The sequence below is a fragment of the Melospiza georgiana genome, chromosome 2 (assembly GCF_028018845.1).
Source record: "Melospiza georgiana isolate bMelGeo1 chromosome 2, bMelGeo1.pri, whole genome shotgun sequence".
Classification (NCBI taxonomy): domain Eukaryota; kingdom Metazoa; phylum Chordata; class Aves; order Passeriformes; family Passerellidae; genus Melospiza; species Melospiza georgiana.
In genome coordinates, this window is record NC_080431.1 from 120,518,041 (window position 1) to 120,533,635 (window position 15,595).

A 15,595-nucleotide genomic window follows, 5' to 3' on the forward strand; every position below is an offset into this window, starting at 1 on the left:
GAGCTTTCATGTTGTGTCCTGGCATGGTGCTTTCCTCCCTTCCTGCACAGAGCATTGCTCATTAGGCCTTGTTGGGGGCCCAGGGCACTCTCAGCCCCTCTGAAAAACATGCTCAGCCATCACCCATGTGTTCAGAGTGCTGTGCCCATCCCCAGTGAGAAAACAGCTGCTTGTGCATCTCTTTTGGAAGCCTTTGAGTCTTAGCAGCATGCCAAGTCTAATTATGTCCCATTCATTGTTCTGCATTGAGTGTCATGTATGTGCAGCATCTGCAATAAAATCCATCTATTCCTTGTGAAAGGCCATAAGATTTGAGGGAGCCTTTTTTGTGTCTGTATGATGCAGAAAGATGAGGTTGGAGCTGCCTGAAATCTTCAGGGTGTGCTGCAGATGAGTGGGACTGGATGAGCCAGGTGTGCCTCTGGATGGGCTTGGGGGTTTGCTGGGGCTGGAAGCTCTCCTGCAAAAAAAGAGAGGAGTTCAAAAACGTGGTAGGAATGGCTAAACATCCTGACAGTCAGGCCCACACGGTGCTGCTGCCTTCCCCCTGAGCTCTGCTGGTGCTGGCTGTGCCCCTCAGGGGTGGGAGGGGATCCCCAGGGACACCCAAAGGTGGGAGATGACAGCATGTCCAGCACGTCCTTGCTCTGCTGCAGGCTGGGTCTGACCAGGCAGGCAGAAAGGTTTGATGGTTCTCCATGCTTCTCCTGGCTCCCACAGAGGAGCTGGGTGTCAGCCAGGCAGGCAGAAAGGTCTCATGGTTCCTCATGGTTCCTCATGGTTCTCCTGGCTCCCACAGAGGAGCTGGGTCTGACCAGGCAGGCAGAAAGGTTTCATGGTTCTCCATGGTTCCTCATGGTTCTCCTGGCTCCCACAGACGAGCTGGGTGTCAGCCAGGCAGGAAGAAAGGTTTCATGGTTCTCCATGGTTCTTCATGGTTCTCCTGGCTCCCACAGAGAAGGCTGGGTCTGACCAGGCAGGCAGAGGTTTCATGGTTCCTCATGGTTCTCCTGGCTCCCACAGGGGAGCTGGGTGTCAGCCAGGCAGGCAGAAAGGTCTCATGGTTCTCCATGGTTCTTCATGGTTCTCCTGGCTCCCACAGAGAAGGCTGGGTCTGACCAGGCAGGCAGAAAGGTTTCATGGTTCCTCATGGTTCTTCTGGCTCCCACAGACAGGATAAAGTGTCCCAAAGTCACAGAACAGAATCACAGAACCACCAGGGTTGGAAAAGCTCTCCCAGACCTGTGACTGATCCCCCACCTTGTCACTCACACCAGAGCACTGAGAGCCACGTCCTGCTGTAAATATTTCACTCTCCAAATGGCAGAGCTGTGGTTCTGTTATCTCAAACCACCTTTTGGCCAGTCTGGAGCACGGTGGAGATGAAGCAACAGTCAGTGTTTGCCTGGGAGGGATGAAGCTGCAAAGGCACCAGGACAGGATCCCAGCCCTGGACTGTCCTGGTTTTGCCTGGCACTGAGCACTTCACCAGCCCAGATCAGACTCTCTGTTCTGCTCCACATGTGCAGTAGCTGTGGAGAAAAAAACTGAGAGAAAAAAATGATGCGGAAACAGCTCCATAAACCAGCAGCAAGAGGGCAGGGAGGATTCCCGAGGGGAGGATTCCCAGGCCACTGCCTGCTCTGTGCTGTGCTCATTATCTCACTGTGTCCCAGGGTCCCTGCCCAGGGTGAGACACCAACAACCAGGAGCTCAGCCTGGGGAGCAGCTCCCACTGGCCCTGGGAAGGGGAGAGCTCTGCTCAAATACCTCTGACCTAAACTGGAGCTTGCAGGGGAAATGAACAGAAGAGAACAACAACCAGGAGAGGAGAGCTTTGCTGTGGAGAGGCCTGGCGTGCAGCATCCTCACACGGGACTCTGAAATTGAGAATTCTGAGAAGATTCTGAGTCTGCTCCCATTCTGAAAACTTCCAGAGTTCATCCCTGGATGTCTGTGTTTCCTGGCTGCCACTGTTCTCCAGAACAGCTCTGAAACAAAAACCCTGAGGAGCCTCTGCCACAGTAAGGAAATGTTTGTGGGGAGTTGGAGGGCAAAGTGCGGGGCATTTATGAGCACATCTGTCAGCACAGCTGGAGAGCAGAGTGAAGGGGCAATGAAAGAGGGAGAGAGAAAGGTTGGAGGGGAAAGGGAAGGGAAAGAGGGAGAAGGCAGAGAAGGAGAAAGAAGGAGAAGAAAGATGGGAGAGCTGGGGTGGTTCAGCCTGGAGAGGAGAAGCTGCAGGGAGAGCTCAGAGCCCCTGGCAGGGCCTGCAGGGCTCCAGCAGAGCTGCAGAGGGACTGGGGACAAGGCCTGCAGGGACAGCACCCAGGGAATGGCTGCCAGTGCCAGAGGGCAGGGCTGGGTGGGATCCTGGCAATGAGGAATTGTTCCCTGGCAGGGTGGGCAGGCCCTGGCACAGGGTGCCCAGAGCAGCTGGGGCTGCCCCTGCATCCCTGGCAGTGCCCAAGGCCAGGCTGGACACTGGGGCTGGGAGCCATGGAAGGTGTCCCTGCCATGGCAGGAGGAGGAATAGGATGAATTTTAAGGTTCCTCCCAACCCAAACCATTCCATGGTTCTTCAATGAGGTGGGGATTGGCCAAAGGTGTGACTCAATGACCCTGGATTTCCAGCCTCAGTGATTCTGTGGGTTACTGCTGGGGGTGCTGCTTGGATCTCCCTAGGAAAATAAATCTGCATTTCCTGGTGTTTCAAAGGCATGGATGCAGCCTCCATGTCTGCAGAATCCCAGGCCCTCACAGCACCTGCTCTGCCCACCAGCAATCCCAAATCCTGAGCCACTCATGAAAACCTGACTCATTTATCAGTGCCAGAGAATTAGAGACGAGCTGCAGCACCGGGGGTTGTTTCAGTGCCTGTCCCACAGCCCCACTCCCTCAGGGAAATGATCAGGAGGGCAGGATTTTCCAGTGGGACTCAGGTAATTCCACCAGGGCTGGCAGCTGAGGTGCCTCAGTACCTGCTGGTGATTTCTGAGGCTCCGTGTTCATTCTGTTTGTGTCTAAATCCAAGTGCTTGGCTGACAGCACCATCCCTGGAATAGATTTTGGGCACAGTGACAGCAGCAGTCCTCCCACACTCAGCGTAAATCGGGTATAAAAAGCTACAATGTGAGTGCTCCTTGTTATACATCTGAGATGGAAAAGCCCCACACCGGGAGAATAAAGCCTGATGCTATTTCAGTTCTTCAGCACAGATGTGCAGTAAAAACCCCATGTTTCACAACCCAACATTACTTATAGAATTACTCCATTAATAACCTGCAGGGCTTGCCATAAAGCCACTTTGCATGGTTGATTTGCACAGATTGGGCACAAAGGAATAACCAGGAAGCTCAGGTTGAACTTGACCTTGTGCTGCTCATCCAGGGCAGGAGGGATGGTGGGCTCATTCCAGGTACTGGCTTGCTGCCTGAAAATAGAAAGGTACCTAAAGCAAAGCTTTTTCTGTATCTTCAGGCCATCATCTTTGGATCACAGCACTCCTGGAAAACCTACAAATACAGAATAAGGTAAATAATCTGATTATTTTATTCTCCAGATATTCTGGTTTTTCCATACATGTTTTTCATAGGATGAAAATCCGATTTGTATGTGCAAAAACATTTGAAAGATCCCTGTCTTCCTGTGCCTGTGAGCTGTTCTGGGGAGGGCTGGGTCGTGGGAGGCAGCACTGCCAGCTCCAGCCTCACTGAGCACATTTCTGACAGGCCACCACAGAACATATGGAAAAAATCAGGCAGCACTGAAGTATTACAGAAAGCACTGAAAATCTGCGGGTTTTTTTGTTATAATTTTTAATTTTGTCCTTTAAAAAGAAAAGCAAACCAGTTCAGCTGATGGGTTTATAATTGAAAAGGTTGATTTTACGGTGTTCTGCCTTTTAGAGAATTCAGGCAATTCCTGAACTCAAATGTCAGCATTTTGTCAGCGCATATGTTGCTGCACAGAGCCATAACGGGGTAAAAAGCCTGGAGAGGAGCTGCTCCATGAGCGTGGCAGCTCTGAGCATCCCCGGAATGGCCCTGTGGGATCGCGAGCCATGGGAAAGGGCTCGTAAACCGTCCCCTTTGTGTTTCCCTCGCAGCAGGAGGCGCCGGGCCTGGCATGAGCGTCCCTGGGGGCCATGCCCTTCTCCAACAGCTCTGAGCTCAGCCCGTCCTTCCTGCTGGCCGGCCCGCCGGGGCTGGAGGGAGCGCACTCCTGGCTGCCCGCGGTGCTGTGCGCGGCCTACGCGCTGGCCGTGCTGGCCAACGGCGCCGTGCTGCTGGCCGTGCGCGCCGAGCCGGGCCTGCACGCGCCCATGTACCTCTTCCTGTGCATGCTGGCCGCCATCGACCTGGCGCTGGCCTCGGCCACCGTGCCGCGCACCCTCTGCCTCTACTGGCTGGGCAGCCGCCGCATCGGCTTCGGCGCCTGCCTCACGCAGATGTTCCTCATCCACGCGCTCTCGGCCGCCGAGTCCACCGTGCTGCTGGCCATGGCGGCCGACCGCTACGTGGCCATCTGCCACCCGCTGCGCCACGCCGCCGTGCTCGACGGCTGCGCCACGGCCAGGGTGGGGCTGCTGGCCCTGGCGCGCGGCGTGCTCTTCTTCCTGCCGCTGCCCCTGCTGCTGCTGCCGCTGCCCTTCTGCGGGCCCCGCCGCCTGTCCCACTCCTTCTGCCTGCACCAGGACGTGATGAACCTGGCCTGCGCCAACACCACCCCCAGCGTGGTGTACGGGCTCACCGCCATCCTGCTGGTCATGGGGCTGGACGCCGTGCTCATCTGCCTCTCCTACCTGCTCATCCTCAGGGCCGTGCTGCGCCTGGCGGCCTGGAGGGAGCGGCTCAAGGTGTTCGGCACCTGCGTCGCCCACATCTGCGTGGTGCTGGCCTTCTACGTGCCCCTGATCGGGCTCTCCGTGGTGCACAGGTTCGGCAAGGACCTGGCGCCGCTGGTCCACATCATCATGGGCAACGTCTACATCCTGGTGCCCGCTGTGCTCAACCCCATCATCTACGGGGTGAGGAGCAAGCAGATCCAGAGGACGATCCTGAGCTTGATCCGTGTCACTGACAGAGCTCCCCGGTGACCCGAGCCTGGCCGTTGCCCCATACCCTCACCCTGGCTCACCTGGTTTTACATCAGAGCCTTTGGTGCCGGACCATCCTCTCCGTGTGCTCTGAGGGGTGGCCACCAGGCTTGTAAACTCCTCCCAAGAGTGTTGGCCCTCACCAAACTCAGAGGGAAATGACTGCAGTGATCTAAATCCAACCCCAATCTCACCAAACTCAGAGAGAAATTACTGCAATGATCCAAATCCAATCCAAATCCCACCAAACTCACAGAGAAATGACTGCAATGATCTAAACCAAATCCCACTCTCACCACAGAGAGAAATGGCTGCAATGATTAAATCCAATCCCTATCACACCAAACTCACAGAGAAATTACTGCAATGATCTAAACCCAATCCCAATCTCACCAACCTCAGAGAGAAATCACTGCAATGATCCAAACCCAATCCCACTCTCAGCAATCTCTGAGAGAAATGACTGCAACAATCTAAACCCAGTCCCACTCTCACCAAACTCACAGAGAAATGATTGCAATGATCTAAACCCAATCCAAACCTCACCAAACTAACAGAGAAATGACTGCAGTGATCTAAACCCAATCCCAATCTCACCAAACTCAGAGAGAAATGACTGCAATGATCTAAACCCAATCCCAATCTCACCAAACTCAGAGAGAAATGACTGCAATGATCTAAACCCAATCCCAATCTCACCAAACTCAGAGAAAAATGGCTGCAATGATCTAAACCAAATCCAAACCTCACCAAACTAACAGAGAAATGACTGCAGTGTTCTGAACCCAATCCCAACCTCACCAAACTCACAGAGAAATGATTGCAATGATCTAAACCCAATCCCAATCTCAGCAAACTCAGAAATGACTGCAATGATCTAAATCCAAGCCCGACCTGGCAGGATCCACAAGAAGGGAAAAGTGACTCCGCAAACTCACACAGATGTCCCAACATTGCTCCTCTTGGTTCCCTTCTCACCGCTAACCATGGCAGAGCAGAGAAAATGCTGGATGGTTTGGGATGATTTAGTTAAGTCCTTGTTTTCATATTGAGTATAGTCACATACCAGAAGTATTGCCAGAAAGCTTGCATGTAGCATCATTCTTTAAGTAAAATAATTACAGGACGCCTGTCCAAACTGACATTACAGATGCAGAAATGCATTTCAGAGAAAGATTGTCCACCTCTGTGGTCTTGTTCTGACCTGCTGGGTGCTCTGTCAAGACCCCTCAATCTCCTCAGAGCAGATACTGTGGAAAAACTTCAGACTCAGAGTTACTGGTAGCAATTGTAAAAAATAATTCAAATTAGTAATTGTATTCAATAAAATGGAAACATCTCAAGGGAAAAAAATAAGCAAGTTGTAAATGTCAGTGATGATTCCAAGCTGAAGGAAGTCTCGTTGCCAAGCCAAAGGTGTTCCACACTGGGAATTCCTAAAATGAAGTCCTGTCACTAGCACCACTGAGCAGAGCGTGGCACCATCCACTGGCACTGGGAGAGGTGTGGATGGATTGATGGGAACCCTCTCAGTGCTCTCATTACCAGGAGCTGTGGTTTCACACTCGAGGTGGAATCAGGGATGTTCCCATGGGGGCAGACACAGAGATCCCTCAGGCAGGGGCTGCAGGGCTGAGCTCCCCTTTGGTCACCATGGGTTTGGCTGCCCAGGAGGGGCACCAGGCCCTGCCAGACCTGTCTGGGGGGCTGCAGCAGCCCCGCTCTGACCTGCACTCCATCAGGGTCTCCATTGGCATCCCAGAATCCCCAAATCCCCGGGGCTGGCACAGCCCTGCCAGCCCATGCAGTGCCAGCTGAGCCCACCTTGTGCCCAGCCCAGAGCACTCAGTGCCACCTCCAGGGCACACCTGCAGGGATGGGCACTGCAAAGCTCCCTGGGCAGCCCCTGCCAAGGCCTGAGCTCCCTTTCCATGGGCAAATTGCTGCTGCTGTCCCAGCTGAGCCTGCCCTGGCCCAGCCTGAGGCCGCTCCCTCTGCTCCTGTCCCTGTTCCCTGGCAGCAGAGCCCGACCCCCCGGGCTGTGCCCTCCTGGCAGGGACTTGTGCAGAGCCACGAGGGCCCCTGAGCCTCCTTTGCTCCAGCCTCAGCCCCTTCCAGCTCCTCAGGGATTCTGCAGCCCCTTCCAGCTCCTCAGGGATTCTGCAGCCCCTTCCAGCTCCTCAGGGATTCTGCAGCCCCTTCCCAGCTCCCTCAGGGATTCTGCAGCCCCTTCCAGCTCCCTCAGGGATTCTGCAGCCCCTTCCAGCTCCTCAGGGATTCTGCAGCCCCTTCCAGCTCCTCAGGGATTCTGCAGCCCCTTCCAGCTCCTCAGGGATTCTGCAGCCCCTTCCCAGCTCCCTCAGCCATTCCCCATGGTCTGGCTCTCCAGGACAGAGGCCAGCTCCCAGAGCTCAGGGCCCTTGTACCTTGTCCATCTCTAGATGGGAGATGTCACCAAAGGCTCTGCCAGGCCCCAGTGCTGCAGTGTTTGGTGCAGTTTGGTGCAGTTTCTTCCCAGTTCCAGCCAATGCTGAGAGCAAAACAAGCCTCATTTTTGTAGTCTGTGCTGGTAGAGCTTCAGTCTTGGCATAACCTTTTCTGCTGAATCCAACCCCAATTTATTTCAAAGTAAATTCTTTCATTTAGGCGAGTTGCAAACTGTTCTCATCTGGGACTTCAAGGCAATTCTGTCCCCTGTCATTTTTGGCATATTCTGGTTTAATAGAGCTCAGGAGGGTAAAAAAAATCATAAAAATGAAAACAATCTGTACCTTCCTAATGTGATTTGGGAAATGTGAATGAATTTTTCAGAGGCATTATGGGTCTAAACCCTTTTCAGGTGGCCATGGCACTGAGAAATGGCTCCTGCTCATTCCCCATATGTTCCTTTATTTCCTCTTGTGCTGAGAAAAAAATTAATAAAGAAAAATGAATGAACCACCCCAGAATGCTGTATTGTATTTTCTAGTCATTTATTTCTCAGAGAGTTAATAGAGGCTGGGAGCAGGAAGGCATGCTGGATTGATTTCTCCTGGGTGCAGATAAAATTCACCCACAGCTTGTTCTCCACAGTTCAGTCATTGCTTTGCTGGGGAACAGAACATGCTGGAACGTGGCACTTGTTCACAAAGAGCACAGCAGCCACCTTCCTCCTGGAATGGCCAGCGCTGAGGGCCCAGGGCACCTCTCTGCAGCAGAAGGAAAACCTCAACCTCACCGTGGGCACACCCAGCCCACATGTCCTCTGTGAGCAGGGCCAGAGACAGCTGGGGATGGCCCAGCTCGGCTGGGAAGGGTTGGACTCATTCACTGGAAAGGGAAGGGTTAGAGGGAGCAAAAAGGAGGATGGGAGAGGTGGCAATAGAGGCAACAAGGACACACGCGGGGCTGTAGCAGTGGGAGATCTCCTAGAACATCTCCTGGCATCCTATCTTCTCCTAGAAGATCTCCTCTGATCTCCAAGTATTCCTCTCCTCTGTCCTCTGTCCTCTCTCCTCTCTCCTCTCTCCTCTCCTCTCTCCTCTCCTTGGTGACACCCAGCCCAAGTGAACTGGACAAACACAGTTCAGGTTCCCAAATCTGCCTCCTTGCATCATCATCCTCCCTCTGTGCCGTGGGTTTGGTGCTCCTGACTTCCCTCTCCACGCCTGGGTTAGAGCTGGGGATGAGAAGCAGCCGAGCAGGGGTAGATTGCTGTTGTTTGGAAAGGATCATTAGTACATACTGCAACAGTCTCAATTGCAAACCCAACAATTAACCCCACATTTAAGCTTGAGCTGCCCAGAGAAGGGCAATGGAGCTGGGGAAGGGTCGGGTGGGGATCAGGCTCTGCTGCCAGGGAACAGGGACAGGAGCAGAGGGAGCGGCCTCAGGCTGGGCCAGGGCAGGCTCAGCTGGGACAGCAGCAGCAATTTGCCCATGGAAAGGGAGCTCAGGCCTTGGCAGGGGCTGCCCAGGGAGCTTTGCAGTGCCCATCCCTGCAGGTGTGCCCTGGAGGTGGCACTGAGTGCTCTGGGCTGGGCACAAGGTGGGCACAGCTGGCACTGCATGGGCTGGCAGGGCTGTGCCAGCCCCAGGGATTTGGGGATTCTGGTCTAGTGGAAGGTGTCCCTGCCCATGGCAGGGGGTGGAACTCGATGATCCATCAGGTTCCTTCACACACAAGCCCTTCTATCTCTCTATGATGGCTCTTAGATCTCCTCCAAATCAAAACACTGGCACAAACCAGGTACAGAACAGCAAAACTCAGCCCTGTTTGCAAGGTTATCGGCACTGAGTGGGTTAAAAACTGCCACCTTCCCTGGCTCCTGTCTCTAATTAGCCTGAGGTATCGGGGAGATGCAGAGCTCCCTGCTGGGATTGGTGTGTCAGGCACAAACACATCCCAGGTCTCTGCAGAGCAGAGTCCCCTGGAGGGGCGGGTGAGTGCTCAGGGCTGGGGCAGCGATCCCGCTCTGCAGGAAGGGCCATGGGGCCATGGGCAGCCCCACACTGCCCTGGCCTGGGAGCTGTGCCCCCTCTGCTCCCCGCAGAGGAGTGAACCTTTAGGTAGAGCAGAGGCAGCTGCCTGGGAGGAGCAAAGAAGAAAACTGCCAGGACTTGCAATTCCTGCAATGTTTAAATGCACATGGAAAAAATGGGGAATGTCCCCAGGGTGCAGGTGGCCCCCAGCCAAAGCAGCTGGGAGGGCTCCAGCTCCAGCTGGGACTGGTGGCAGTGCTGGGACGGTCACAGGGTGACAGGGGTGACACCTGTGGGGATGCAGCAGCACCAGAGCCCAGCCCGGCTGCATCAGAGCCTGGGGGTGTCCATGAGCCCAGAACCCCCAAATTCCTGGGGCTGGCACAGCCCTGCCAGCCCATGCAGTGCCAGCTGTGCCCACCTTGTGCCCAGCCCAGAGCACTCAGTGCCACCTCCAGGGCACACCTGCAGGGATGGGCACTGCAGAGCTCCCTGGCGCTGTTCTGGGGCACTGCCCATCCTCTGCGGCCTGCAGGTCTCCATCAGGGGCTGGAAGGTTCCATGAGACCGTGTTCACTGGGGTCTGAGGATGAGGGAAGAGACGAGGATCTGACTCCATGTTCCAGAAGGCTGATTTATAATTTTATTATATATATTACATTAAAACTATACTAAAAGAATGGAAGAAAGGATTTCCTCAGAAAATCCTTCTGGAAGGAATGCAAGGAATTTCCTCCAGCCCCACCTGCACCTCCTTCTGCCCCACTCTGAGCCCCATTGTGTGAGCAGCTCTGGGACAGGGCTCTCATCCTCCCCCAGCACAAGGCAGCCTGACCCATGGGTTCTGGCTCGATCTCTCCAAAGGCTTTTCCCACCTTTCTGACTCTGTCTGTGCCTCAATCTGTGCTCAGTTTCCTGCAGCTGTGGGTAAACTCAACGAGGGATGGCACCATGAGTGCTCAGGGAGGAATCTCCCTCCCTAGCCCGAGTTTAAGAGATCCATCCATGCAGAAATCACTCGATTCTCTGCTCTGTCACCACTGCCCAGGAGGCTTCATCAAGGGTGGGATGAAAGCTGGCATAAAAGCATTCACAATCTGACTTCTGCACCCCTGGGAATGTGGGGCTCACCCCTCACAGGAGTCAAACTCCTCACTGCTAAAATGAAGAAGAAGAAGAAGAGGAAGAAGAAGAAGAAGAAGAAGAAGAAGAAGAAGAAGAAGAAGAAGAAGAAGAAGAGGAAGAAGAAGAAGAAGAGGAAGAAGAAGAAGAAGAAGAAGAAGAAGAGGAAGAAGAAGAGAAAGAAGAAGAAGAAGAAGAAGAGGAAGAAGAAGAGGAAGAAGAAGAGGAAGAAGAAGAAGAAGAAGAAGAAGAAGAAGAGGAAGAAGAAGAGGAAGAAGAAGAAGAAGAAGAAGAGGAAGAAGAAGAAGAGGAAGAGGAAGAAGAAGAAGAAGAAGAAGAAGAAGAAGAAGAAGAAGAAGAAGAAGAAGAAGAAGAAGAAGAAGAAGAAGAAGAAGAGGAAGAAGAAGAGGAAGAAGAAGAAGAAGAAGAAGAAGAAGAAGAGGAAGAGGAAGAAGTAGCACAGAATCGCCCTGGGATTCCTGGGGAACCCTGTGGAGGGGGATGCAAAGGCATTCCCTGGCAGCCTGGAGGGAAGATGCTCAGGCAGCTGCTGTTTGAGTTTGGATATAGAAGATCTGTTTCAATATTTGTATTTAAGGCAGAATGATCTGGGCTTTTCTGGGCTGCTTTCAGCTGCCAGCTCTGGACAAACACGAGCTCCCTCTGGCAGTGCTGCTGTGGGGGCAGTGGGGATCAGTGGGGACCACAGGGAGGGTGCCCTGTCACCCAGAGTTGCTGCCCTCAGACCCTTTTCCTCGTTGGGGAGAGGTGTGCTCACCATTTATCCACAGCAGGGGTGGCACATACTGCCCGTGGCTGTGCCAGCTGTGCCAGCTGTGCCATGGTGCCATCAGTGGCTGTGACAGCCACCTGAGACAGCTCCCCTCAGAGCAGGGCCCTGCACCAGGGCCAGACACCCCTGAGGAAGGTCAATCCTGCCATTGTCCACCCTGCCCAGGTGGGTAAATGGGGCAAAATCCCTCAGGGTCTCTGCTGCCCACAGTGACCCCAGGTGTGTCACAAAGTCTCTGTTCCCAGCCCGCTGCTTGAAGGAGTCAGAGCTCTTCAGTTCTCATTCTCAAGGTTTATTGTTCCTTATCTATAAAATATTTTCTCCTGACCTGCAGGGGTCAGTTCAGCAGGTCAGATAGAGGCACACTGACAGCTCTCAGAGGCAGTGTCATGTTTTTATACTAAAAACTACGTGTACCATATTTACAATTCCTTCCCAATCCCTATCACCTATGTTAGACAGCGAGCTTCCACTCTAAACCAATCCAAAAGTGCCACCATCACAGCAGAAGATGGAGGCCAAGAAGAGGAAGGAGAAAGGCTGGATGTGCCCAGATCCCTTCATCTTGCTCCTTGAACCCCCGTTCTAAAAACCCTAAAATCTATTTTTCACCCTGTAATAAATTATTATTTTACTTATACTTTCATGGCTTGCAGATCCTCATCTAAGGTTGGTAACTTGCTCCACGGGTCACAATCAAACCCACAGGGGCATTCTGGGCTCTGTGCCCGGGTCTCTGAGCCCCTGGCAGGGGTTTGGGCAATCCAGGACAGACAGAGGGGTGTCCTGAATTCCTGAATTCCAACAGAAACCTTCTCTTCCAGCATGCAGAAGTCACTGCCTGAGCACAGGGAGCTGCCAGAGCTCTCCCCTCCAGGAGAGGGTGGTGTGGTTATTGCTGATTTCGTTCCTGCTGGAAAACTGCAGTTTGTGCAGCCGAGCCCAAAGCTGCCGCCCCTGGGCTGGCAGATGTTCCCAGAGCTGCTTTTGGCACCCACAGGCTGCTGGGTGCCTGGCACAGCCCGGCTGCCCTGCCTGGGCTCCCAGCTCTGGGAGGCACAAATGCCTGGCACAGAGGCGCTTCCCCAGCCTCTGTGCCAAGGGTATTTCTGGGGAAGGAAAGGATCGTCACGGGGCTTTTTCACAGAATGGAGGAAAAACAGAGGTGCAAATGATTAAAAATAATAATAATAATAGTGACAAGAATAGATGTGAAGTGAGGATGGGGCTCCCTGCCAGCAGAGAAGATGGGCTCACAGCGCCCACAGAGCAGAGATCCAGGAACCACCTGCACAAAGCACTGACCCCACACCCAGGTCTCCAGGGCAGGGACATCTCCAGGTGACCCCAAGGCAGGTCCTGGTGTGTGCACAGAGTTCTCCTCTGGGCCTGGCAGGCCAGAGCAAGGAGCAGGGGGCTCCCAGCATGTCAGAGCCCAGGACATCCCTCTGGCTGTCCTGGATGGCTCCAGACCCTGCCAGGGGGCTCAGAGACCTTGGCACGGCGTCACAGACACCTGTGCCTTTGATTTTAGCCCATGGAAACAATTCCCAGCTTTGTGTGAGGAGTTACAGGCCATGAGAGTTTGTGAATTTATCACAGGGTGAAAATGTAGAATTTTGGGGATTTAGAATGGGGATTCAAGAGGCAAGATGGAGGAATCTGGGCGTGTCCTGTCCTCCTCCTTCTTGTCCTCCATCTCCTGCTGGGATGGTGGCACTTCTGGATGGGTTTAGAGTAGAGACAGCAGCAGAAGGGGTGTTGGGGCTGCACTGAGCTTGGTGCAGCAGAAGGAAGCCCATGTTCCATGTGGAAATGAGGCTTCAACAGCCCTACAGAAACACAGAGGGCAGCTGTGCCCAGCCCAGAGCCTGCCCTGCGCAGCAGAAGGGAGCAAAGGGAGCCCATGTTCCATGGGGAACTGAGGCTTTAACAGCCCTATAGAGACACAGAGGGCAGCTGTGACCCACACTCATGGTGTGCCCAGGGCACAGATCCTTCCCACTCATGGTGTGCCCAGGGCATAGATCCTGCCCACCCATGGTGTGCCCAGGGCACAGATCCTGCCCACCCATGGTGTGCCCAGGGCATAGATCCTGCCCACTCGTGGGGTGCCCAGGGCACAGATCCTTCCCACTCATGGTGTGCCCAGGGCATAGATCCTGCCCACTCATGGTGTGCCCAGGGCATAGATCCTGCCCACTCGTGGTGTGCCCAGGGCATAGATCCTGCCCACCCATGGTGTGCCCAGGGCACAGATCCTGCCCACCCATGGTGTGCCCAGGGCATAGATCCTGCCCACTCGTGGGGTGCCCAGCTGCACTGCTGCCCAGCCAGGTCCAGCCAGGGGCACTGCTCAGCCCTCCTGCCTGTGCCCGTGGGACACAGCAGCAGTGGGTGCCAGGCAGTGCCACAGTGGGTGCCAGGCACAGGCTGAGTCCCCAGCTTGGCTGCTGCTGTGCTGATCCTCAGGGCTGGGCACTCCTGCCCTGGGCAGCCCCAGCCCTCCCAGCCAGAGCCAGTGAGGCCAGAGCCGCTGGGGCACTCTGAAAAACACCAATCACTTGGTTTAAAATGTTAAAACTTTAATAGTAATAAAATGGCTATAAAAATAGCAATACAATTAGGGTAATAATAATTTGGACAATTTGGATTAGGACAATATGAGACCATAAATACAAAGAGTTGTGCATGCCCGGGTAACTTTTCTAGGCAACACAAGCCCGAAAAAGGCCCCACGTTAACAGAGGATTAACCCTTAAAAACAATAACCTGTTGCATATTCATACAGCTCATCCATGATGCATAAATTCCATTCAAACACAGGATTCTGTCTGGGCAGTGTCAGCTCCTTCCTCTGGATCCTGACGGCGTCTCCAGGGCTGAGTGAGGCAGGAAGAAGTTCATTTCTCCTGATAATGGAGCAATAAATTCTCTTTCTCTGAAAGATTCAGCTGTCCTGTGGCTGCTATCTGGTGTGAGTCCTTTTTTAGCAAAAAAGTATCTTACATAGCAGAGTTTCTATTTTAACATTTTGTTATAACCATAATTAATACAGCATAACTTTCTAACACAACACATCTAATATTCATTTGAATATTTGCCAAAAGCCAGTCATAAATTAGGCATTTTTCACAGTCACAGCTGGGGCTCCGTGAGCCTGGGGGGCTTTTCCAGCCTCAGTGGCTCCGGGATTGGGGTCACTGCAAGAGTCTCACGCTCCCTTCTCCACGTGCTTGGCAGGAGTCAGGCTTTGACAAGAGCTTGACCAGAGTCAGGTTTTCCATGGCAGAACTTTGTGCAGAGAGGGCTGGGGATGCCTGAGGAGGAGGAGAGGGGTGCCCTGTGTGCACAGCAGCCTTCAGCTGGGCAAAGAGAGGTGCAGGGGATGCCCTGTGAGGCTGAGCCAGAGCAGAGGCTGGGCAGAGCTCCAGAATAAAGCAGGGATTCATTCACAGCATCTCCTCCATGGATGCACCTTGGGCAGCACCAGAGCCCAGCCAGGGCTGCACCCAGGATGAACCAAAATGGCCCCAAAATGAGCCCAGGATGAACCAAAATGGCCCCAAATGAGCCCAAGATGAACCAAAATGGCCCCAAAATGCACGGCCGGGCACGGGCTCTGTCCCCAGGATCAGCTCTGCTCCATTTGCACCTTGCAGTTCATTGTCCCATTCCAGCTTTAGCCCTGCAGTCCCACCCTGCTTGTTTTTCTCTCTCCAGCCCACGGGGTTTGTGCTCCTGGGCTGAGATTTGGGTCATTTGTCCTTGGTGCCCAGCTGGAGCAGGAATTGTTTTGTCTCCCTGCTCACCATCCCTGAATGTGAACCCAGACCCACACACTAAAGCAGCACAGAATGTGAAAATTAGAAAAGCTGAACCTGAGGCGTCAGAGGGAGATGCCATGCAAACACTGCAAAGCAAGCCAAAGAGCAGGAGGGTCTGGTCTCTGGGTCCCTGTGCAGGCAGTGACTCCTGCACTCACCCCAAGGCAGGTGAGACTCAGGGGCAGGAGAGAGAAGCTCAGCAGCAGCTCAGGAGTGCGATTGCTGCAGTGTGTGGGTCTCTGCTGCAGAGAATTTGGGCTGGAAGGGCACTGACAGAGGGGAGGAGGCACGGGG

At 53.8% G+C, this 15,595-nt stretch overlaps 1 protein-coding gene across 1 annotated transcript; it reads left to right on the forward strand.

Annotated features, from left to right (window-relative positions):
* The first annotated feature begins 4,147 nt into the window (after positions 1-4,147).
* LOC131080297 (olfactory receptor 51E2-like) lies at positions 4,148-5,098 on the forward strand. Its single transcript, XM_058018489.1, has one exon. The coding sequence runs from the start codon at positions 4,148-4,150 to the stop codon at positions 5,096-5,098; it is 951 nt and encodes a 316-aa protein (XP_057874472.1).
* The last annotated feature ends 10,497 nt before the right edge of the window (positions 5,099-15,595 follow it).